At 36.2% G+C, this 24,578-nt stretch overlaps 4 protein-coding genes across 5 annotated transcripts in view; 3 read left to right on the top strand and 1 right to left on the bottom strand.

The window, feature by feature from the left end:
• The first annotated feature begins 407 nt into the window (after positions 1-407).
• On the top strand, positions 408-10,442 carry eif2a (eukaryotic translation initiation factor 2A). Its single transcript, XM_056265878.1, has 14 exons — positions 408-512; positions 1,177-1,246; positions 1,334-1,405; positions 2,035-2,153; positions 2,277-2,376; positions 3,207-3,289; positions 3,978-4,051; positions 4,133-4,277; positions 5,188-5,304; positions 7,139-7,713; positions 9,085-9,198; positions 9,274-9,387; positions 9,841-9,906; positions 10,125-10,442. The coding sequence occupies exons 1-14, from the start codon at positions 485-487 to the stop codon at positions 10,188-10,190; spliced, it is 1,743 nt and encodes a 580-aa protein (XP_056121853.1). The 5' UTR covers positions 408-484; the 3' UTR covers positions 10,191-10,442.
• Positions 10,443-10,478: 36 nt separating this feature from the next.
• On the top strand, positions 10,479-15,162 carry dcun1d5 (DCN1, defective in cullin neddylation 1, domain containing 5 (S. cerevisiae)). Of its 2 annotated transcripts, none has more exons than XM_056265879.1 (10): positions 10,479-10,595; positions 11,537-11,571; positions 11,683-11,785; positions 11,857-11,948; positions 12,378-12,448; positions 12,573-12,664; positions 12,763-12,871; positions 13,679-13,783; positions 13,963-14,065; positions 14,742-15,162. In XM_056265879.1, exons 2-10 carry the CDS (start codon positions 11,553-11,555, stop codon positions 14,798-14,800), a joined length of 753 nt encoding a protein of 250 aa, XP_056121854.1. In that variant the 5' UTR covers positions 10,479-10,595; positions 11,537-11,552; the 3' UTR covers positions 14,801-15,162. The 2 variants fall into 2 exon arrangements, with proteins under 2 accessions (XP_056121854.1, XP_056121855.1); XM_056265880.1 differs by having other exon boundaries at positions 10,494-10,595; positions 11,537-11,579.
• Positions 15,163-17,158: 1,996 nt separating this feature from the next.
• On the bottom strand, positions 17,159-18,947 carry LOC130100449 (uncharacterized). The gene is made up of 2 exons (XM_056265928.1): positions 18,644-18,947; positions 17,159-18,205 (listed from the first exon to the last, which is right to left on the bottom strand). The coding sequence occupies exons 1-2, from the start codon at positions 18,864-18,866 to the stop codon at positions 17,283-17,285; spliced, it is 1,146 nt and encodes a 381-aa protein (XP_056121903.1). The 5' UTR covers positions 18,867-18,947; the 3' UTR covers positions 17,159-17,282.
• Positions 18,948-21,431: 2,484 nt separating this feature from the next.
• The window catches only part of capn5a (calpain 5a), a 33,863-nt gene continuing 30,716 nt past the window's right edge, over positions 21,432-24,578 (top strand). Inside the window, exons 1-2 of the mRNA XM_056265882.1 lie at positions 21,432-21,658; positions 24,252-24,424. Coding sequence (XP_056121857.1) covers positions 24,260-24,424 — 165 coding nt within the window. The 5' untranslated portion in view covers positions 21,432-21,658; positions 24,252-24,259. The remainder of the gene's footprint in view (positions 21,659-24,251; positions 24,425-24,578) is intronic.

Below are 24,578 nucleotides of genomic sequence, written 5' to 3'. Positions count from 1 at the left end.
AAAAACACGAGGCTCTTTTTAAAATACCCATTGAGGAAAAACGTCATTATTTTTACGCCGCAATTATTTAGTGCATTAGTCAGTCATGGGAACATATCTGTTCCAAATTGCTGAGAAAAAAATACTGTCATCAGAAACCATTCATCAAAGTTCATTTTTTTCTACGAAGTTGGTCAACACTTGTCCAAAACAAAATTATTGTTATTATTATTTACTAAGCTATATTCGGCTTATTTGAAAAGACAATACACAATCAATATCACGCATTAAAATAGTCTATACAACTGTACTAAGATTTGTTAGGGATAAAAACATAAATAATTCAAATAAATCCTCTCCTGAAAATCGGAAAGAACCGACATTATGTATAAAACCTTTACTTTATGAATTTGGTTTTGACATTTTACACGTCAAACTCTCTAACTGTAGTGACGTCGGTGTTGAACTGCTATGACGTGGTACGTTGTCGTACTTCCGTTTCAAAATGGCGCCCCCCACACCTCATTTAGCAGGTGAGTTGTTGCTCTAAAATGTGTTTTCATGCTCATTTCAGTTGCGTTAAGATAAATAATCAACGTGAGAAGGCAAGCATGTTATGAAATAACTGCATGTCTTTTCTTCTCAAGGTTTGCAGACATATAAAGGCATGAACTCATTCCTGTCATGTGCGCAATTTTCTTAACGTTATTTCAGCGTAATGTGAGACCACGTATACTACGTATCAGCATGTCACATATGAAAATATTAAATACATATATATTATATTTAGCTGATGATCAGCTGATAAATGCTTTGTAGTGCATGTCAACTTAGGTCAGGGTTTGTTGATGATGCTTTTTCTTACTTGAGAATTTTTTTAAAAACTGTATTAGTTTAAATAATTTTCAAGCTGCATCCACCAAACTCAGAAAATCCCTCAGCTTGTTCTGATTTAATAGACTTATTTCCCCCCCCCATGGTTGACCATCAAAAATCCCCCAAAGTCCCACAGACTTACATTGAAAAGTCTATTCATCCACCAGTCCATCTGTCTGTACAGTGCAAAATTCCGATTTATTTTCAAAGTAACCCAAATATTAAATCTACACAAGATTTATAACCTTTACACTTTAAGGCTGAAGTTTGTTTTTGTCAAGCCAGCATACAATTTTTGTTTTCCTTTTCCATTTCAAACAGTCAGAGGATCAGATGGAACGTTGCTGTTGTGTGGACCTCCGAGCTGTCAGGAAAGCTCTGCTTTTCAGAGGTCAGTTATTGCATTTGCTGCACTTAGAAAGATTTTACCATAAAACTTTGTTCGCTTTAGTAACGGTAACGGTTTCATTCGTTTCAGAGATGACCGGCAAGGCAAACACATGACATTCAGCAGTGATGGGTCCCTGTTTGGCTGGTGCAATGGCTCACAGTACGTACTCTGTAATACCTAACACATTTCCTAACTAACCCTTTTTAGTTGACTTAACTTATAGTACAACAGTTTGTTGAACTTAATTGTAAAAATGTAGTATTATGCCTTTGTTACTCAGAAAACCTAACTTAAGATAACTTGATTTGTAGGAGTACCATTTTGTCAAGCAAAAGATGAGTTTCAATCTTATTTCTATGTTTCAATAATTTCCCCCACTTCTGCAGTTATCTATATCTTTAGTTTCATTCAATCTTTTTCCAAAGCATGTTGTTAAATTGGCAATGCAACGGAATTTTTTGAGAGAATATCACAGATGATGACGACTTAATAAATTGGTGTTGTTTCCCTAAAATAATTTCGATTTGATTTGGTAATGATTTATTTAGTAAAACGCATTTAAATCTCTAAGATGGCTGAACTAATTTCAACTTGTCAAATTGAGTTACCCATACTCACATTTTCTGGTTACCTATACAAACATGCAAGTCCTCTCTAGCAAGTTCCTTTAAGCTTTATCGACTCAAAAATGAAGTACTTTCCTTGCAAATTTGAAGGCAATCAGTTTCCACAGCTTTTCCAATAGAATGGATTGACATTTGAGTAAATGTCCTGTGTGTTTTTGGCAGGGTCAGTGTGATCAAAGTTTCCACTGGAGATTTGGTGAAGTCTTTTGATTTACCCAAAACATCCGTGCTGGAATTCTCACCTTTGAATAAAGTTCTGGCCACCTGGCAGCATTATACCAGTAAGCACTTTAAAATTTGATATAATATCCATAATGTTTTATGACATTCTAGCTTTATAATAACTATAAGAAAAAAAAAGTAATTTAAGCAAGCCGGACACAAAAACAGCTTTTATTTTTCAGAAACGCAGGACAACCCTCAGGGAGAGGCAAACCTGCAGCTTTGGGACTTGCAAACAGGCGCCTGCATTAAAGCGTTCTATCAGAAGAAGATTACAGGATGGTGAGCAACTATTGCTGTTCATAACAGTTTATTTGTGTTCTTTCTGTAACTAGCTGCGTTTGCATGGTTAAATCGGAATGAAATCAATCCGATTGATGAATCCGAACATGGTGTTTACATGAACGATAAATAAAGTAATCGGGTTGATGTGCGCGTTTATATGTCACAAGATTCAAATCGGAATTGATTTTTTGACATGCGCACACTGCACGAATATGCCGCTGTTCGCGCATAACTATTCTCCTCTATTGGTTCTTTATTTGTTTTAAACAGCAGACTTAATATTTATCCGTCTCTGGTCATGATTTGGAGACGATGAGCATGAACCGTTGTGCCGCTGCTTATATTGATCACGCAGTAAAACCTCGCGCCCAAAACCAGTCGTCCATGGATGATAATCTGAAACAAGCACTGGTGGGACGTTGTCCTGCTCCACTTCACAGACGCTGTCGCTGAGTGAAATGAGAATTTTTTAATAACGGAACACTCATTTATATTCACTTTATCCAACAGGAAGAACAGCTCGTTCCGTGCGTCATACGTCATTACGCTATTTCAACGTCATTGCACATGCGCAGTCCTTTTAGTTTCGGTTTTCAATCCGATCAAGTGTTTACATGTTATCTCGATCGGATTACAAAAGGAGAAAACCACCCCTTTCAATCCGATCGAAATTTCAATCGGATCGAGCTCAATCGGATCGATTAAGGGGTTTACATGAAGGGTTTTTAGTCCGATTGAGCCGTCAATCCGATTATAAGTGTCCATGTAAACGCAGCCAATGTTAAACATGTTTGTTTGTTGCATGTTTGTTGTCTGTATTTTCACAGGTGTCCGAGCTGGGCAGATGATGAAAGTATTACCGCTAGAAACGTCAATAATGAACTTCACTTCTATGAGAACAACAACTTTGGTAACACCGTGTCTGTTTAATTAATACTTTGTGCATGTTATATTCCAATTGCCTGTGAAAACGTTGATGAATAACATGGACATGGCTTTTTAACAACATCTTTAAAGTTTTAATGTATATTCATGTATGAAGGAAAGTGTCTAGATTTCTTAGATTTCTCATTATGTGTAGTAGTTGGCTGTTTCGTGGGTTCTCTTAAAGGGACAGTTCACCCAAAAATGAAAATTCTGTCATCATTTACTCACCCTCAAGTTGTTCCAAATCTGTATGAATTTTTTTCTTCTGCTGAACACAAAGGAAGATATAGTATTTTGTAGAATGTCAGTAACCAAACAGTTGATGGACCCATTGATTTTTTCCAGTGAGTTTCATCAACTGTTTGGTAACCAACATTCTTCAAAATATATTATTTTGTGTTCAGCAGAAGAAAGAAACTCATACAGGTTTGATACAACTTCAGGGTGAGTAAATGATGATAGAAATTACATTTTTGGGTGAACTATCCCTATTAAGATTCCTGCATTATGATGACAAATTAAAAATGTAAAAATATTTCATGTAGCCTGCATGTGTAATACATGTACAAGAATGACTCAAATTAAATATTTAGTTCTAGATTAAGTAAATATAAAATATCATGGCTTTAAATACCCATTGAGCTTGATCTATAATGTGTTTTGTTGTGTAGAAACTATTGCCAACAAGCTTCACCTCCAGAAGGTGTCTGAGTTTGCTTTGTCTCCTGGATCACAGCCGAGCAAGGTATCAGAACATTTTCACTTACTGCGGCATGTGCTATTTTACTCATACAAATGCGTATTAATCCCTCACTCATTAATTAAGGTTGTCGTCTATGTTCCTGGAAGCAAAGGAGGTCCGTCTTTTGTACGGCTGTATCAGTATCCCAATTTCGGAGGTCCAACATCTGCTTTGGCAAACAAAAGCTTTTTCAAAGCCGATAGAGTGAGCATGCTGTGGAACAAAAAAGGTAGATCATTTCTTTCTGGTTTAACAAATAAGTGGTTTCTCAACATTGATTAACACTCATAAAAGGATGTCATATATGTATTAAAGGGTTAGTTCACCCAAAAATTAAAAAAAAATTCTGTCAGTAATTACTCACCCTCATGTTGTTCCAACCTCGTAAGACCTTCGTTCATCTTCGGAACACGAATTAAGATATTTTTGATGAAATCTGAGAGCTGGATCACTCCTCCATACTAGTCCATAGGCTTCTTCAGGGATTGAACTTGCCGGCCTTGAAAAGTTATTAAAGACATCGTTAAAATAGTCCAAGTGACTACAGTGGCTCAATCTTAAGTTTATCAAGTGACGAGAATACTTTTTGTGCGCAAAAAAAAACAAAAATAACGACTTTATTTCAACTATTCATTTCCTTCTCTGTGGGCCTCGAGTCAGTTCACTAGTGTAATAGCGTAAGCTTCTGTTGTTGTACGTCACACGCATCATGCACATGACCAGCGTCGGCCAATAGTGAGCCTACGTGTGACGTAGCTCTACGGAATCACACTACGTTAACTGACTAGTGGCCCAAAGAGAAGGAAATGAATAGTTGAAAAAGTCGTTATTTTTGTTTGTTTTTGCACACAAAAAGTATTCTCGTCGCTTGATAAACTTAAGATTGAGCCACTGTAGTCACTTGGACTATTTTAACGATGTCTTTAATAACCTTTCGAGGCCGGCAAGTTCAATCCCTGAAGAAGCCTATGGACTAGTATGGAGGAGTGATCCAGCTCTCAGATTTCATCAAAAATATCTTAATTCGTGTTCCGAAGATGAACGAAGGTCTTACGGGGTTGGAACAACATAAGGGTGAGTAATTACTGACAGAATTTTCATTTTTGGGTGAACTAACCCTTTAATGTTTTCTCCTAAAGGAACTGCGGTTTTAGTGACCGCCAGCACAGAGGTTGATAAAACAGGAGCCTCTTACTATGGAGAACAGACTTTACATTATGTCGCCATCAATGGAGAAAGTGCAGTAATTCAGCTACGTAAGTACGACTCATTGAAATCATTGAATTCATTGAAATCACTGACTGGCTAAAAATTGGGTGAATAATATTTATACTACTCTAGTTTTATATATAATATGTAACGTATGTGTGTGTTCAAATTCTGACCTGATAGTATATTTAAGAATGAATTTGAAGAAATATCATATTTCACCGCAAAATCAAAAGAATTACACTAAAGGTTTCCACAAGTAAGATGTTTTTTATTCTAATGTCACAGAATATTTTATATTTCTATTCATCAAAGAATTGTTTCTTGAGAAAAATCAGTATATTAAAATGATTTCTGAAAGATCAATCTGAGACTGAATACCAGTGAGTGTTGGGGAAGTTACTTTTAAAAGTAATGCTTTACAATATTGCATTACTCCCTAAAAAAGTAACTAATTGCGTTGCTTGGTTACTTCTTATGGTAAGTAATGCTTGAATGAATATGCAAATTAGCCCTGCCTCCACTCACTCGCACCAGCTTAGAATACCTGATCCACTCGGTCAACTTAAATGTAGTAAACGCTGCATAAATGCAAGTGGAAATTCTGGTTTAATTCAGCCACATATGTTTGAACCAGACACTGATTCAGAAGAAGTGGATGAGCGAATTATACAGGCTCGTCTACAAGTTGATGTATCAGAATGGTAATGCGTTTTTTGTATTGCTCTCTACTACGTCGGACAAATAACGGTAATTAATACTAGGTTAGCCTTTGGCTTGACTACGGTAGCAAACAGCTAATAATGTGTTGCTAATGCTACACAGACCACGTCACCATCTCAGTCTGCCTTCTAAAAATCAGTATCCTTAGAAACACTTTGAACAATTTAGAATGTTGGTGGAGAAAGGCATATAGTTCATAATAACATCGTAATATACATCATATACATAATTCACCCACTATATTGCTAAATGTACAACATAAAAATATACCAGCTTAACCTGGCTTCTCTTGAGACTTCCTTGCTTCACGGCATAGTAATGATGAAATGCTAAAGCCTGTCCGCATCTTGACGTGATTGGTTTGTGACGTAGTAGAGAACAAGGGTGATGTTTGAGTCTGTTTTTGGTTAACTGCAGTTTTAAGGAGAAAATACTCAGCAATTGTGTTGACTTATTAATTTGCACATGGTTTGTCTTAAAGCATATTTAAAAACACCACATAGACATATAAACAACATTGGTTAATAATGTGAGATTAAATACATTACGTATATTTGTGTTATTTAACTATTGCAGATTTATGTAATATTCTGAGTTTGCATTTCACTGTTTTCATTCTTTTTGAGTAACGATGCTGAAAATTCAGCTTTGCATCACAGGAATGAATTACATTTTAAAATGTATTCAAATAAACAATTTTATTAAATTGTAAAAATATTTCACATAATTTCTGTTCTTACTGTATTCTATCCAATAAATGCAGCCTTGGTGAGCATAAGAGACTTTAAAAAACATTCAAAAACCTACCAACCACATGCTTTTGAACAGTAGTGTATGATTTGCAGGAAATGAAATATTTTTTGTGGGTCCTTTTAGATGTTTTTGCATTATTGTTTCTCATTAATGTAATTAAAATAATATATATTAGTTATATGTAAAAGTAAAGTGTTTATACATAACGTTTGTATTTGTTACACTGCTTTTAATTTATGCTGGTTTTAATAATAAAATGACTCTTAATGATTTTGTTGTATATGTTTTTGTTTATATTTTTGTTGTTTGTGTGTATATATGTATATGTGTGTGTGTGTGTAAAATCATTAATACAGTATATTTTAAAATATACATAAAATCTTTTTTTGTTGTTGTCTTGCACAGCAAAGAGAGGCCCCATATATGATGTATCCTGGAACCCCAACTCTTCTGAGTTTTGCGTGGTTTATGGTTTTATGCCTGCCAAGGCAACTGTCTTTAACAGCAAGTGTGAGTCAGTGTTCGACTTTGGCACGGGCCCCCGCAACGCAGCTTTCTACAGCCCCCAGGGTCATATCCTCGTCCTCGCTGGGTTCGGGAACCTGAGAGGGCAGATGGAAGTTTGGGACGTGAAGAAATACAAGCAGGTGTCGAAACCCCAGGCTGAAGATACCACACATTTCTTCTGGTGTCCTGACGGAGAACACGTAGTGACGGCGACCTGCTCCCCCAGGCTCAGGGTCAGCAATGGCTATAAGATCTGGCATTACACCGGGACTGTGATGTACAAGCATGAAACGCCATCAAATAAAGAGCTCTGGGAAGTGTTATGGCAACCCTTCCCAACTGGAACCTTCCCAGAGAAGCCAGTGAAATACCAGGCGTTGCCAAGTGAGCTTGGCAGCACTGAAGCCAAACCAGCCCAGGCGTATCGGCCACCCGCTCTCCGCAACAAACCCCAGACAGCCAGCTCCAAACTAGTAAGTCTGTGTCATACACAGCCCTGCATCTTGAAAAATATTCTGCTAATTTGCAAAAAAAAGAAAAAAATTGTAATAACAATTTGATGATGCTGAGTTCGAAAATATCAATGTCAACTTTGCATCGCATAGTTTTTTTGTTGTTGTTTTTTTAATGAGAATGCGGATATTTCAACTCAATATACACTACTGTTCAAAAGTGTGGGGTCATTATGCTTTTATAATGTTTTTTAAAACAAGTCTCTTCTGTTCACCAAGGCTACATTTAATTGTATCAAAAATAGATATTACAATTTAAAAAAACTTTTTTCTATTTAATATATATTTTTAAATGTATATTATCCCTGTGATGCAAAGCTGTATTTTCAGCATCATTACTCCAGTCTTCAGAGTCACTTGATCCTTCCATGGAAGGAAACTATGATGCACTACCACTCAAAAGTTTAGGGGACATACGATTTTAAAATAAATAAATACATTTAATAATTAAAATATAATTAATTGTCAATAATAATTGATAATTGAGCGGCAAATCAGCATATTAGAATGATTTCTGAAGGATCGTGTGACACTGAAGACTGGAGTAATGATGCTGAAAATTCAGCTTTGCATCCCAGGAATAAATTACATTTGAAAATATATTCAAATAGACAAGTTATTTTAAATTGTAATAATGTTTCAAAATACTATGGATTTTATTGTATTTTTGATCAAATAAATGCAGCCTTGGTGAGCAGAAGAGACTTGTTTCAAAAACATTATAAAATCATACCCACACCAAACTAAATGCAGCCTTGGTGAGCAAAAGAGACTTCTTTCAAAATCATTAAAAATCTTTTGAACTGTAGTGTATTTATCAGCATTAATGCACGTATCAAAATAACAAAAGCAGTCCAATGTCGAAACTTTTGACAAAATGAAGTATTCAAAATGTATCATTTAACTTTCAATTTGCAAAGTAGAGGGAAAAATGTGTTCAAAAACGTTGTTTATAAATAAATACGCTGCTTTCACAAAATCTGTAATTTTTTGTCGCTGTTTGGATGTAGTAAACCACCCACAGATGTAGCAGCATTTTCTTCTGTCACTCGCCATAATTCTAACCTTGAAATCATGATTAGGCAAAAAATTATGTCATACATGTTTTTCTGGTGATTAAGAGATAATACAAGACCCTGCAAATGGTTGTCGAAATGCACTTCGTATTTTGTGAGAGTGTGACATGCCTGATCAAAACAGGCACTATTTTTTTAAATCAGCACCCCAAAACTAGTAAGAAAAAAGTATAAGTATTCATTCAGCAAATATGATGCAGGGCAGCATTATGAATGTCCCGTGACCAGAATAATGGCAGTAATATTTCTATCCAAGCATGAAGAGGAGCTGCCGCAGAACATGAAACCTGGTGCTGCCGGAGAGAAGCAAATCTCTAAAGCTGCTTTGAAAAACCAGAAAAGGCGAGAAGCAAAGAAAGCAGCTAAGCAGGTACATGTGTTTTTAATGTTCAATAAACTATACAGAGGAATATTTAACTCAAAGTGATGCTTTATATTAATTCAGGAAATCAAGCCTGATGAAGCTCCGCCTCCAGAAGCAGACTCCACCCCTGCCACTCATGTGACTTCTAGCTTTGGAGACCCTGAAACTGACAAAAAGATCAAGAATTTAAAAAAGGTAAATGTTTGGAATATGTTTACAATCAAATAAGATAGGCATATACACACAGATGCAGTCTTCTTGAGGGGAAAGAAACTAAATTCTGCCGTTTATTTTTGACTTGGAATAGAGCACAATTCGACCTACTTTTAGGTTTCATTTTAACCTTTTTTATTTATACACCTATTATGTAATCGGTAGAAAATTAACTTCTTACCTTTATTTTGAGTAAATTGTCTCTTTTCTTGATGGAGTAAACCCTGAAAAGGTCTTATTTAAAAAAAGAAAATCTTTAAAAATGTATTCTGTATGAATACACCAAAAAAATACATGTATATGGGTATGATGCAGTATATTACCTGGTATAGTATAATTATAAATAAAATATGCATATATCCATTATTGATTTATTTGCATATCAGAGTCAGACTTGATGTTTTTAGTTTCATAATGTGATTATTTATCTGTTAGAAACTCAAAGCCATTGATGAACTGAAGGACCAGCAGGCTGCCGGCAAAGTAATGCAAAAAAATCAGGTACTATAGCTTTATAATCTCATCAGCACATCTTAATAAATATTTTAAATTATTTTCATTTGTATCATTGTTTCTGATTTGATTACATCCATTGCAATGATTCATGAGATGAGTAGTTTTTAAGAATTAAAACTTTTCTAAGAACATAAGAATTTTGTAATGCTTAATCGCAAGAACCTTAATAATGATTTATTATAATTTATTTTATTTTATTACAGCTTGAGAAGATGCAGAAGGAGTCCCAGCTGTTGAAAGAGCTTGAAGATCTTGAATTAGGATTGTAAACTCACTTTACCAGTTTTTCACATTGGTCATCAATTTTCAAACATTGCTTTGTCATACTGCTATGAATATGTATAGAAGATGATTCTTTTTTCACGAATTACTCATGAACAACAAATAAAAGACTGTTTTGCTTCTTTGAACATGGCTAAAATAATAAGAACTAAATTCTCAAAAGCAATATTGCTATGCAATGTGACGTACAGCACGGGAGAGCATCCATGAAATACTAAATAAAAATGTTTAAATTCAAACTGCGTGACTTTTATTATGTCGGTTGGGGAGCCGGAAGTGTTCATTCCTGTTTCAGTGTGAAACTGAAGCAGTCGCAGATTTCAGCACAAACGCAGATGAAATTATCATCAAATAAACTGAAGTGGACGAACTAAAACCAGCCGATAATTCAGGTTTGACGAGTGCGCTCTTCATTACACTGAGTGTTGTACATGTGGAGTGTTTTATTGTGTGTTTATTTGTGATATTTAAATGAGCCGGTGAGGTGGTGTTCATATATGTTCGTATAGCACATGCGTGTGTTTGTGTTTCTTTTTACTCATACCATCAGTTGTTTTACGCTCTTTTACTTTTAACTTCTACATAACTATATTTGTATTGATTTCACACGTTTCGATGAGTTTCGGGCTTGTGGCATTAAGCAGTTCAGCCATTTCAGCAGCCACAAAGGCGATGCGTCAGTTTTTATTGTTTTATCTGATAGTTTTTCAGTTGTTTGTTTTTAAAATTGGGCTTTACATTTAAACTTGATCGGTATAAATCAAACATTCCGTTTAGTGTCAGGGAAATGTAGTTCAGTATTCGATTAATTTATAGATCTAGTTGCATTAATGTGATGGTAATACGCAGCCATTTTAATTTTTATTTAAAATGAAAAATGCATTACTTTATGTATTAATTGTTAAGTTTAAACTTAAATGTTGCTCTAGACATTTTTTTATTCTGTCAAATGGATATTCTGCTTTACAAATGTGTTAATACATCAGGATTTGCCTCATATTTTAAAATGATTATGTGACGACATTATTCATGTTGTTTTTGCTGGAGTTCACGTGCAGGCTATGATATTTTAAGATAGGTTGCATGTAAAGCTGGTAAACCTCACATAAAGTATTTAATTTACTTTTGTAAAGACAAAACATTGAGACGTTAAGAAAAGATATATGTGGCACATCTTTCCCCTGTAACTTGTAAGTCCTAGGCTATATCTTGACAGCACGTCAGCACATATTTGAATTTGAGCATGAATTAAGATTTAAATCTAGTTGGTTGTATACGTCATGCATTTGAGAATAAGTATGAAGGTGTCGTTTTGTTTTTCCTCCTGTTTTAGAGTCTGGTACACTTGAATGGACACGGTGCCCACAGGTAGAGAGGTAGAGCTGGTTTCTGCTTTTATTGATCCTGAAATATTGAATTGGACGGGAAGGAAAGCAACTGTCGGCTTAAATTTGTTCTGTTTGGTTGTGATTTGTTTAGTGAGACCAAACCAACTTACCCGAAGCTCCATTATGCCCGTGAAAAAGAAAAGAAAGTCATCCGGCTCAGAAGATCCCAGCATCAGAAAGTGCAAAATCACCAGGTAGAAATATGTCTGTCTTTCTCTCTGCATCTTTCACTCTGCCATACATATTCACTGTATCATCCCCTCAGTTACTGTAGGACACAAACTCCAGGACGGATGGTAAACCCAGAGGATCAGTTTTCTAACAAGAAATGTCTTGCCTGGTTTTACGAATATGCAGGTATGTGTGATTCAATGCTTTCCTTAAAGTCACCATGAAATCAAAAGGGACTGCTAAATCCATAAATCCATGCACATAATTATTTTTTTAATTCATGTGCCTCATAATCTTTAATCAAAATAACTTCCCCTCTCTTGCAACGACATCGCAGCAATAGCAAACCATAACGATCCAATCGTGTCCAATTCCAGATGTACAAAATCCTGCCCTGCATTATTTTTCTTGTTTAAGAAGCCGTATACTTGGATATACGTCATACTACATGCCGACTTTTAACACATGCAGCCAGTTAACATGAAACTGCATTTTCAAATTATTTTACTTCCGTAATGTGACATTTCATTTCTCAGTGAAAACAGTATTTATCAATAAAAAATGAATGTCAGTGCATGATAAATGTATTTGAAATGATTATTGTTATGTGTGTAGGGTCAGATGACATTGTCGGACCAGAAAGCATGGAGAAGTTCTGTGAGGACATCGGAGTTGAGCCAGAAAATGTTAGCAAAATTCATTCATACATTTCATACTAATTCCTGAAGTTAGATTTTAAGGGACAGTCTTCTGTCCAAAATATGAGGAGAAATTAGAAATAATGCGCACTGTGTATTTGTGACCCTTCAGATTGTAATGTTAGTTTTAGCCTGGAAACTTGAAGCAACAAATATGGGATTTTTCACAAAAGAAGAGTGGCTGAAAGGAATGACATCACTACAGTAAGAATGAACTTCACGTCACATGCCTTGCTTGGATATCATGAGAAATCAAAAATGTTTTATGATTTTAGCATTTAACTTCACTTCTCTCTTTACAGTTGTGACTGCACAGAGAGATTACAAGGCAGACTGGATTATTTACGCTCTCAACTGAATGACCCAGTTATATTCAAGAGCATTTACAGATATGCCTTCGACTTTGCCAGGGTGAGAGGCTTTTTTTAGTAGGACGAGAAAAAAAAAAGCACTTCCATTTTAAGATAAATGAATCATTTTAAGATAAATATTGCGTGCATCTTTTTCTATTTTGCAGTGAATTTGTGTCTGCTTAAGGCTGGAATACACTGCACCACTTTTGCTCATTTTTTTGCCCCGATTTGCAGTCTTGATGAGTCTACAATAGTTGCCGAAACATGTTTCGAATATCTTGAGACGATTTTAGAACACGTCGTATAGTGTATGGCGCGCCGCTGCTGAAACCGAAGCTGTCCTCTATCAATACAAATACATTAACAATACTAAAGTAAATAAACAGAACACGCATAACAAATTAGCCTACATTTTTGACTCATCAGCACATATAAAACAACTGACTGCGCCACTCACCTCTAACTCCCGTTGCAATCTGTAAAAAAAGAATTAGTACGAGTCCATCTATACTGACCGTGTCTACCCACCCAAGGCCGCATCTAAATGCGCTTGACTCGTTTTTTTCCCCGTTTGCGACTCAACACAGAGTCGCTACAACAACTACTGCGGTCATCTCCTGCACATCCATGTTTGTTTCATACAAGCAAGGAGGTGCGTGTTTCTGTCTGAGCTGAGGTTGTTGTTTTTGGAAGTCTGGTACTGTATGATCCTCAGTCGTTTATTGTATGATGCCCAGTTTTTTCTCTGTAACCATTTACAAAGTCATCAAGTGTATAATGCCTAGTGTTTAAAAATCGTGTGGTGTGTTCCACTTCCAGCCTTTGCTGATGTTCTTTCAACATGTTCATCTGATTTTGTCTGTAGGATAAAGATCAGCGCAGTCTTGATATGGACACTGCAAAGTCCATGTTGGCGCTGATCCTTGGAAGAACGTGGCCTCTGTTCCCAGTGTTCCACCAATTTCTGGAGGTTTGTCATCTCTTCTCCAAACCAGAGGGTTTGTCAAGCTCCAAAGAGGATGAAAAAACACCATTTAAAGCCAAACTGAACCAATTTTTTTTTTTTTTTTGGACTATGCATTTAAAAACTCTGAATTTAGTAGTATTTGTTCTTTAATAACGTGTCTAACAGAAGTATCTTTCCTCTAGCAATCAAAGTATAAAGTCATGAACAAGGACCAATGGTACAACGTCTTAGAGTTCAGCCGTACAGTTAACACAGACTTGAGCAACTATGATGAAGATGGAGCCTGTAAGTTTACGATTGTCTTGTTGAGCTGCACGATCAATCGCTAAAAGATTGCGATCTCGATTCAAACACAGACGCAATCTTATTCCTACATGATAACGATTCGGCTATGTCTATTCAACCTTTGACAAAGTCATATTCAAATCTGCTCTGCCGCCAGAGAGAGCAGTTGTCATGTATAGGTTACATTAATTAATTTTATCACAGAAGTACTGGGATAAAAGTTCATAGTTCATATATAGACCCTGTCTGATGTCTATGGTAGCGAAAGTAACTTGATGCGTCAAATAAAGATCAGTTGCATCGTTACACCAGTAGGTGGCGACAAGTGACTGTTTAAAAAATGTATTTGTCATTGAATCATTCAAGAGATTCAGTAATGAAACTATTGTTTATGAGTGAAAAGTGGAGCAGTTTTAGGAGTCATTGAATCATTCATTCAAACTAGTTTTTTTTTTAAATAATTCATTCAAATTAATTAAAAAAAAAATTAAATGCACTGCAGCAATTAACATTTTGTCAGAACGTCTAGTAAATTACATGTTATTTTGTTTAGTTGTCTAAAAAAAAAAAATATTCTCAATTTATCCAGAATCTTGCAGCTCTGTTGTCTTGTCATCTGTCCATTCATCTTTCCCAGTTAAATTGCTAATGATCTCTGTCTCTGTGCTGATTTCAGGGCCAGTGATGCTGGATGAGTTTGTGGAGTGGCATAAAGCCAGAAATATTGCATTATAGCACAACCAGACGCTGAATTAAAGCACATCAGATGGTTTTTTTCGGTGTGCCCCAGATGCAGGCAAACCTCTCGAGGATTGCTTCAAAATGTCCGATGCTCAATACGGATCATCACTACCCAGAGACTCTTACAGTGTTACTTAAAAAGGAAAATGGCTCGGAGGAATCACAAGACAAATAAAAGGGGAAATATTTTTTCTTATGTATTGATTTGTTTCAACAGTTCTATTGCCAGTGTTGTATGATTTGTCTGAGAGGGAAACAGTCTTTGTAATTTTTGTCCCTTTCATTTTTTTCCCCTTAAAGTTTTACTTTGTTTATAGTGTCTTGAAAAGGTAATAAAAAAAAGCAGTTGTAAATAATTTTTCTTCTGGACATTAGTGGCATACAGCACTGTTAGAGCATTAAAGCATTATTCAACAATCTAAATGAAGCATGAATAAAAAGATTTACTTTCACACACATTACTACTCAAAAGTTTGGGATCAGTAAGATTTTATAAAAAAATATTTTTAAAGTAAGTCTCTTATGCTATTGTAGACTGCATTTATTTGATCCGAAGTACAGTAAAAACAGTAATATGGTGGAATTGTATTACAATTTAAAATAACTAAATTTATTTAAAAATGTAATGCATTCATGTGATTCAAAGCTGAATTTTCCAATAGCGTCTGGCTGCAGACAAGTGACGTCACTTGCACTCTCGGACTTGCACGCTCAGACACGAGCGCTTCCTCTGCAAGTGACGTCACTTGCACTCTCAGACACGAGCGCTTCCTTTGCAAGTGACGTCACTTGCAATCGACGCCTGCTCTCTACGGTACGGAACGCGATCGGAGCCAATAGTCTTTAAACGAAACCCGTGAAATTTGACCGCGTCAACACGCAGTGTTTGTCCGCGGCAATTTTTTACGTATTTCTTTTGAACGCGTAGACACGCTCATTTTGGTCATTTGTCATTTTGTTGACAGTTTTTTTTTAAATTGCTAAAACACTACAAGTGGAATTTGAGGCTCACTCAGTGAAACCATTCACGCATGTACCCAATCTTTAGACCAAGTCTGCAAAAATACAAGGACATTAGGCTATATGCTTTGCACTCAGTTTGCATTTGAAAAACAAACTATTTGCAAAACTCTAAACACATTTCTCTACATTACACACATCATTCAAAACTAACAGCTCTTGTGTTTCATTTGGGAAACACTGGCATTTAAATGCCACATTAATTTACTGATGACCTACAGCCAATAATCATGTGGGAAAACACTTGTACATAAATTGATCACTTAGAAATCAAAACTCAGTTTTGAGAAAGAAAGAAATTATTTTTACTATTATTATATTTTTAATTATTTTCAAGACATTTTGGACAATTTCCTGCTCCCAACTTTGAACAGTTTGTAGATGAAAAACATCAAGATGATGCATTTTTTTCTTTTTATTGTAAATGTCAATTTACAGTTATTACACACAGTTAATGTGCAAAACAGACAAATACAAGGTACAAATAGACAATATACAACATATATAAAAACACATTAGCACATTATTCACTTTGCTCTAGTGTAGTTCGACAGTTTACCTTTAATTTCATGACATCGACTGCATGTTCAAGAAACATTTGCATGTCATTCATTACAGTAAAGATGAAGCAAAGGGTTCCAGAGCATCGATTCTGTCCTGTGGAAACTCAGCCTTCTCTAATCTCTCAATGGCTTCCGCAACGTCTTGTTCCTCCATACACACTACTTTGGGCAAATGAACAGAACCATGCAGTGCACTAGATTGATCCAAACACCACTTGCTGGCTATCTTCAAATCTGGCATCAATCGACTCTGTGAAATGACACGGAGAACAAGGGATTGCAAGTGACGCCACAGCCGGTAGCGGAGAGCAGGTGTCGACTGCAAGTGACGTCACTTGCAGCGGAAGCGCTCGTGTCTGAGCGTGCAAGTCTGAGAGTGCAAGTCTGAGAGTGCAAGTCTGCAGCCAGACCCTTCTCGAATTTTCAGCATCATTACTCCAGTCTTCAGTGTCACGTGATCCTTCAGAAATCATTCTAATATGCTGATTTGCCGCTCAAGAAACATTTCTTATTATTACAAAGAAAAAATAAAACAGTTGTGCTACTTTCAATTTTGTGTCTACTTTTGCTCAATTTATAGCATCTTTAATAAAAATTAATATTGTTTAAAAAAAGCTTACTGACCCCAAACTTCTGAACAAGTACTGTATAAATCTTTTTGATTACATCTCTAATATAAGCATCAAAATTACTACAGTTGAAAGAACTTGTCCGTATAAACATTTAACTTACAATTTAAAGACAAACACATAATTGCTTGATTTTAATAAACACTTGACAAGGATTTTGACAATGACACTTAAGTCAATTGTCCAATCAGACCCAGTTTTCTGCCAATGCTGATCTCAAAATGAACCTTTTCAAACGTTTTTACAATGATTGTTTCCTCCATTTTACAATGTCTCTTGACTTGTTTGTGAGACTCCTCCTGTAGCTGAAACACCGTTTTCGTGGGAAGGAACATCTGGTTGAGTCGACTGGCTCTCGGCTGACTCTCCAACTGGGTTGAAGTCTGCCTGTTTCATGATGGCGTTGAGTCTCGTCAGTGATTGGGTTCTCAATTTTGGCCTGACCTCGACGCCACCCTCCATTCCAGAGGCTTTGATGTGGCTGTATTGATTCCCTTCTTCATCATAGTTGTACACTTTAATGATGCGGCTCTTCTTCTTTGGATGTGGGCTAACCACTGATCTGAACTCTTGGTTTTGTTCTTCACCTTCACAGCTCTGAGTTTGGTTTGCATCGTCCTCCCCGCCATCTGCATTTTCTACAGCTTCTACATCATTAGCGTTACTGAGTTCCTGATCAACCAGACCAATGTCCACAGTGTCTTCTCCAGTGCTGTGGTTTTTATGAAAGAACACTGTCTCAGGTTGTTCTCTGGTGGTCTGTACGTTGTTTTGTCCACCGATATGATTGTGATTTTCTTTTCTATAAGGTATACAAGCCCTTATTGTTTGTAGACACTTTATTATGTAGGATCTACTGAACGCACCAAGTGTGAAGGCCACTAAAAAGCTCACGATTACAGATGATGACACAGCCGCCGCGAAATGGCTTTCTGACAGCGTGTCGGTGTAAACCTCTCTGGTCTTCCTCAGTTTCTTGATGTTGGGATGTAAGCCCACTACACTGATTCTGTAAGGCACAATTGTTTTGCTCATCTTGTCCAAATGGATACAGAAATAGAGTCCGTCATGGCTGGATGTGGCCCTTGAAATCCTCAAAGTGCCATTGCATGTTTCCACTGGGTCTTTGTTTTGGTGGTTGCAACCGTTAAATAATCCAAAAGGTGTCTGCCACCACTGTGCCAGCACTGCAAAGGGAAGAATACAACAATCAAGAGACACTTTTCAAAGCTTGAAACACTTAAAAATGGAGCTACATTCTTGTTCTTTTTCAATAAATGATCAGTGAAAGAAGGCACTTAACCTTCACAAAATATTCATCCACAACTACAAATATTTTTTATTTTTTTTTATTTTTTGCTTGACATAAAATGTTAACTGAAATTAAATAAAATGTAAAGTTGATCACTTTCATTTAGTTTAATAATTTCATTCACTTGATGTTCACTTGAATATAACAAAAACTGAAATAAAATAGATAAGAACTAAACACATTTAAAATAATTTTAAAAAACCCAAATTATTAAAACTTTAACTAGAATTAAAATGTAACATTAAAATAATTGAGATTTGAATATATCAATGATGTTTTAAATTCATAAAGAAAGAAATGTCGTGCTGCTCACCTTCATTTCCTTCATCTCTGCACTGAAGCACCAGCGTTTCTCCTGAATGAATGTGAAGTGGGTTTTCTGGTCTGACCTGCAGATGGTTTGTTTGACTCAGAGTCTCTGGCGACTGTTGAGAGCTTCTCTCATGAATGTCACTGTGTTCTGTTCTGCTGCTAATAATACATGGAGAGTTACAAAGGAGAATCAAACTCAACAAAGAGCTGATTCTGAACTCCATCTCTAGAAAAAAAAAGAGACGTTCATTAACTTCAACTATACTGCTAGTGCTATACCAATATTATGGCAATAATTTGATATAAAACTGCTCTTTGACCCAAGTCATACAGCAGCCCAAATGAGTACGACTGTGGTTTGTCTTCACAAAACACACACAAAATCTGAAGTTGAGTAAGAAAATCAGAAACTGTTATCATTTGAAAAATTAATTTATAAACAACACAGATATATGACACATATTTATAAGTATCATTCAGATCAGCCCGTCAAATACTCACAGAATGAGTCTTGTAGTTCTCAAGAGTAAAGTACAGTCCTCACATGACAGCCCTTATATTTCATCTCGTGCTCCATGTTTAAAGATTAACATTTTTCTCTTCAATAATAGACAGGATGTCATGTGGATGAGAATGCCAGTGGATTGTCTTAAGGGTTTGAGTTGATATAACAGTTAAAGTCGGTTTATGGTTGAACAAATCTGAGTTTCAGGTAATTAGTAACATTCTTTATCTTTGCCACCGTGATAAATTTATGCAGAGTAGCAAATAAGAAATTGACGAATTGTATCCATTAAATGCAATATAACAGCAGAAAAAATCCATATAGCAGAGAAAAAGGCCATATTTCGGATGAATTGCTGATGAATTTCTCTCTGTGGTGCATCGCTTTAAAAAATTGGGTGACATTAGGGTTGCCACCTATGTCTGATAAAAAACCGGGACATATTACCCGCCCAACTGGGGGGGGGGGGGGGGGGGAGAGAGGGGTGTTTGAAGACCAAAAATGAACGGTTGAACACCAAAATTTAAATTTTAACTGTAGGCCCGCCTATACACCAAATGCTGCGCAAAAATATATCCTATATTCGCGTATTTTCAGATTTTTGTTCATGATTTTTTTTTTGCCCCTTTAATAAGCATTTAAAATATTCACAAATTATATGGATAAAATGGTTTTCTAAGGCCAAACACTATATTTCTAAGGCTATAGATGATTTATAGGCTATTATAAATGTTTCTGAAAAAGTAACGAGGCATTTTAATTGTTTATTAATAAACTAGTATTTTCTAAATCGGCTGCAACATATCTCCATCTCCGCTGTAAAGCAGATGCGCCTTTAGAGAAGAAATTCATATGGATTACATAATCAGACTGTATTTTCTTTTGATTCGAATTTGTTCGTTTAAAAGTGGACATTTCAAGCTTTAGCCTATGGGCTTGTTTATTTTGAGACGCGATCCAGTTCACGGAGACCATAAAAGAGCGCGACTGATTGTTTTATTTTATTTTACAAAAGCACAACGTTTTCTTGTTATTGTGAGTTTACACAAATAAAAGTAGTTGCGAATGATGTATTGTTGCGAATGATGTTTATTTTCTATGACCAGAAATGATAGAGTAGTAGGCCTATTTTAAGTTGTTTCCACTGTTGATAGAAAAACGGAAGTGCTCGCGCCCGCGCCTCGTGCAGCAAGCGCGCTCCACACTCAGATTACATGCGCTTCTTATGCGCTTCTTGAGGCAGACTCGACTCACACTAGCACACACACGCAAGATCTCTCGCTCTCTGCCGTTGCGCGCGCTACACAGTTTGAACATACATATTCACGTAGCCTTTCGAAAACCGGGACATTCAGTGTCCCGGGAGAGTGCGTAAATTTCCCGGGACAGGTTATTAAAAAGAAGGACAATCCCGGTAAAACCGGGACAGGTGGCAACCCTAGGTGACATGCAGATTTGTTCTGAGGAGTGGTAAGCAGGGAAAACAATGCTAAATGCAAATCATGAAACATACGTGGATTGCTAATAGAAAAATATATAGAATTTTAAAAAGGAGAGTCTTTTGTTGTTGAAGTCAAAGGCTGTGTGTAGCCAAATGTACAGTATTTCTGCACAGATTGGTCCACTTGATGCCCTAGCTGCTGTGTAAGATTTGGATCCTGAAGCGTAATTTCTTTCTTTCTTTATGCATTTTGAATTAAGTGAATTTAATCAACTTTATTTTCAGGGTTCATTTACTACTTCACGACAGTTTAGTACACTCTCATCAATAATGAGTATTGGCTCATATTGACTGGCGCTGAGAAAAGTAACAGATATCACGTGACAACACCGCCCTACTTCAGCAGCGGTCTATACAATTTTTTCCAGCAATAATTATGCATCCAAATAAATTAATAGGAACTTTCAGGCTGCAAAACCTATTTTAACTGAATTTCACAGCAATTCAATCGCAATTCCACCTGCTTGTTTTTTTTGGTACAGCAATCCTCATTAAACGTTGCAGCGTCTTGCCACAAGGTGGCAGCAGTAAATGTAAAGATCACCATGGTTTGCGATTGCGAAACTGTTTTGTTTTGTGTTTCTCTTTCATTTGTCGTCTTGCTTTGCTTAGCTGGCAATATAAAACTGGCTATAGAATTAAAGTGAAACTCGAAACAGAGAGTAAAAGGCAATCTTCTTTCAGAAAAGTTTGATTATGTGGCTCGATAACCCTTTTTCACCCTGTATCCCCTCTGATAAATGCGGATGAGTTGCAGAAACACCCGCGACGAAGGCCCCTCCCTCACTCAGACCACAGAGAACATGAAAGACACGAGGAAATAGACACAGTAGCCTACAGAAAAACACTGTCCAGTGGGTTACAGTCTCTGGAGGTTTGAGGGGAAAACTGGTTCTGAACTGTGAATGTCTCTCATCTGTGCATATGAATTAGTAAATTAAAAGAAGCATCTGTTCATTCCTCATTTGAATATCCTCAACCAGCTGGGGAAAACACGAGGAGTTTTGCAGGTAATTTAAGGTTCTTGCAACATTACGGGCTCATGTTTACTGAATTTTTCATTTTTCTTTTCAAATTTGTCACTTTTTGGGGGGTGTTAAAGTGGCTGCACTCAACATCTCACTTCTATGCTGTGTTTTTCTCTTCTTTTAGTGTTTTTGTTGTGACATGTTTTGAGTTTGTTTGCGTGTGGAATGTTGAAAAGGCTGGTTACACCGAAACTGGCTGGAATGAACTTGCTATTTTGATATTTGTCAGGGTTCTATGTTCATAACAATATTAATTATTTTGTGATTTCCTGGCTTGAAAAACGCGTTAATTAAATTAAGTGATTGCAGTCTATAAAATATTTATCATATTATTAATAATTTATCCAGTAATCCCTAACATTTGCCAAAACTATTGGAACCTTGATTTAGTCCATCGTAACATTGTATTACATTTTCTGTACTGAAAATGTTACATTCCAAACATAATGATTTTTCTTAACAAAAAAAAAACATTGTCCTTCCAACAATGAGTTGTTTATGCATGTTCAGTTAGTTCACAAAAAGTTTGTTACAATGGGCCTATGTTTTTATCGTATTTGACACATCAGGCTTTTACGGTTCATATAGTATGATATAGTAAGAATATGGAGGAGAAAAACACCTCAATTTTATTCAGAGGCCAAAACTGAGCAAAAATATGCATTTTGGTGCAGTTGCTGATTTTTATAAGGCCAAAAAGAAAGATGAGATTCTGATGAAAGTAAGATGAATGCATATCATTTGAAATGAGAATGCATATAAATGTCAGTTGTTTACTTTTCACTTTTTATCTCCCTATAATATGTCTTAATATGATATGTAAATGCTTAGTTTTATCTGTAGTTTTTATTGTGGGGGCAAAACATATAATGCAATGCAATATATGATTGAGAGATGGACAAATAAACGTTCCTCAGAAGCCTGATGGATCATATTTGATTTTCACGATTCGATTGAACATGATTTAACATTAAATGTTCATCTAGAAATATTAAGAGAAAAGATCCTGTAGCATTTGAGCAAGATAACATAATTTGATATGATTTTTTTTAATGCAGAGAAACTGATACATTTTAAGTGTCCAGATACTTTCTGAGGCCTTTCAAACTGCCCAAATAAATATGTCACCAATTGAAGACGCACCCTCTTTAAAAACACACCATTGCTGACTCATTCTCATGATCCTGATAGTCGAGAATGAAGAGCCATGTGTTGTGAAAGGGATTTATATTGTGTTTGTCTTCAGAAACCAGGATCTTGTGTGCTGTCAATTGGATGGTGTGGTTCCAGTCCGGATGGGTGTATATGGTGTCTTAAACAGATTAATCTGAGCTTCCTATCGATCTTTCCTATCTCACAGTCGTGTGTAATACTTCTACGGCTGTGTGGTGATGTGAGTGTTTGCAGATCCTGCAGGATGACCCCTGAGTGATAAAAAGCAGAACCATACAGTAAACTAAAGGAGGGGCCAATAGTGTTTGTCAGACATTTTTCCCCCTTTTTGGCTGTTCTGGTTTGACAGTGTGACACTGACTCATGTTTCACTGATCATGTGACTGATCATCATTCTGCATGAATGTTAAACAGTTTTACATTAGGAATAGTTCCTGCCATGTCATTCCAAACCCATATTATTTTCTTGAGGCAAGACACTACAGGCCAAACCCAGAGGCCAGAGATTTCGCTTCCATAACGTGTCTTCTTTCAGACTAGTGGAAAGAACATCCAAAATACACATTTAAGTGTTTGTTTTATTACACTTTATCTATTTGCATTTGTAGATTTCAATTAACCCATATATTTGATGGCCGTAATTTTTGAGACCGAAATCTGTATTTCAGCAGCCATGCTTTACAGGTGTATTTCTATTTACACTCTGAAGGTTTTTACAGAAGGGTTTGTTCATGTATCATTCACCTGATATGTATTTAACATTTTATTCCTAAAAACAAGATTTATTTTTCTTTTCTGAAAGTATTTTCTGATTTATAGAGTGATAAAAAAAAAACTGTAAAAAAACTTTAGCTCTAATATGTCGTCAAAATGAATTTTGTTCTTGGCTTTATCCAGTGTTCAGATTTCTATTCTGGACATTTATGCAATTGAGTATTTAATTAGATGTTAAAACATTTGTTATGTTTAAACATAAGAAATCAGAAACCTTGTAATACAAAACAATTGTCTTGTACTGTGATTAATACACTGGGGAAAGTATGATGATATACTGTATATGCCATAAACCCATATGATTGTCTTTTACACAAAGTGATATGTTTGGGAGAATGTCCAAGCTTCTGGGTTTTCCTTTTGTTTTCTTTTTCCAGAGATTTGCACTGTATGCTGAGCGTCAAACTGTGTTGAATGTTATTCACGCCAGAGAAACACATCCAGAACAGTGTTTCTACATTAGCCTTTTTGTGCTGTTTTATAATGACACTCATAACTCGGTTCTTGTTCTGAATTACTACCCTATTTCCTCTGAAAACAGGCAAATGTAGAAGATATTGCAGTAAAGTAATCCCAGCGCCGTCAGAACATTCCTGCATTCTGATCTTGTGTCTGTGTGTCGCTCCAGACTGCAGGATGTTCTCGTCAGTAAAGCCGTTTGAAGGGCAGCAGTTTTCAGCCCTGAGGAAACAGTGCCAGCAGAACAGGACTCTGTTCGAAGACCCACTCTTCCTCCCTCTGGACCAGTCGCTCTTCTATCATGGAAACCGCATTGGAAAAGTCACCTGGAAGAGACCAAAGGTATAAAGAACCTTGTTACCTGTTTTTAAATACCTAAGCCATGATTGAATAAAGGCTTTTTATGTCTCCAAAGGGAGATATTTTATTTAACAGAATCCCCTTTTCAAGAACTACAATCAATGAATGGCGCGTTTCAACTGCAATGCAAAATCTT

The sequence above is a fragment of the Rhinichthys klamathensis genome, unplaced genomic scaffold (assembly GCF_029890125.1).
Source record: "Rhinichthys klamathensis goyatoka isolate OS25496 unplaced genomic scaffold, OSU_Roscu_1.1 h1tg000242l_1, whole genome shotgun sequence".
NCBI classification, from domain to species: domain Eukaryota; kingdom Metazoa; phylum Chordata; class Actinopteri; order Cypriniformes; family Leuciscidae; genus Rhinichthys; species Rhinichthys klamathensis.
Note: the sequence above shows the minus strand (reverse complement) of the source record. Positions and strands in the feature narration are given on the sequence as shown.

What these genes read in the sequence shown, in the direction of transcription:
- eif2a (XM_056265878.1), top strand. Translation starts at nt 485, where the DNA reads ATGGCGCCCCCCACACCTCATTTAGCAG. An exon ending in CCCCACACCTCATTTAGCAG is followed by an intron (nt 513 to 1,176) that starts GTGAGTTGTTGC and finishes CATTTCAAACAG; the next exon opens with TCAGAGGATCAGATGGAACG. An exon ending in AAGTAATGCAAAAAAATCAG is followed by an intron (nt 9,907 to 10,124) that starts GTACTATAGCTT and finishes ATTTTATTACAG; the next exon opens with CTTGAGAAGATGCAGAAGGA.
- dcun1d5 (XM_056265879.1), top strand. An exon ending in AGAAAGTGCAAAATCACCAG is followed by an intron (nt 11,786 to 11,856) that starts GTAGAAATATGT and finishes TCATCCCCTCAG; the next exon opens with TTACTGTAGGACACAAACTC. An exon ending in CTGGTTTTACGAATATGCAG is followed by an intron (nt 11,949 to 12,377) that starts GTATGTGTGATT and finishes TTATGTGTGTAG; the next exon opens with GGTCAGATGACATTGTCGGA.
- LOC130100449 (XM_056265928.1), bottom strand. Translation starts at nt 18,866, where the DNA reads ATGGAGTTCAGAATCAGCTCTTTGTTGAGTTTGATTCTCCTTTGTAAC. An exon ending in CAGAGATGAAGGAAATGAAG is followed by an intron (nt 18,206 to 18,643) that starts GTGAGCAGCACG and finishes TTCCCTTTGCAG; the next exon opens with TGCTGGCACAGTGGTGGCAG.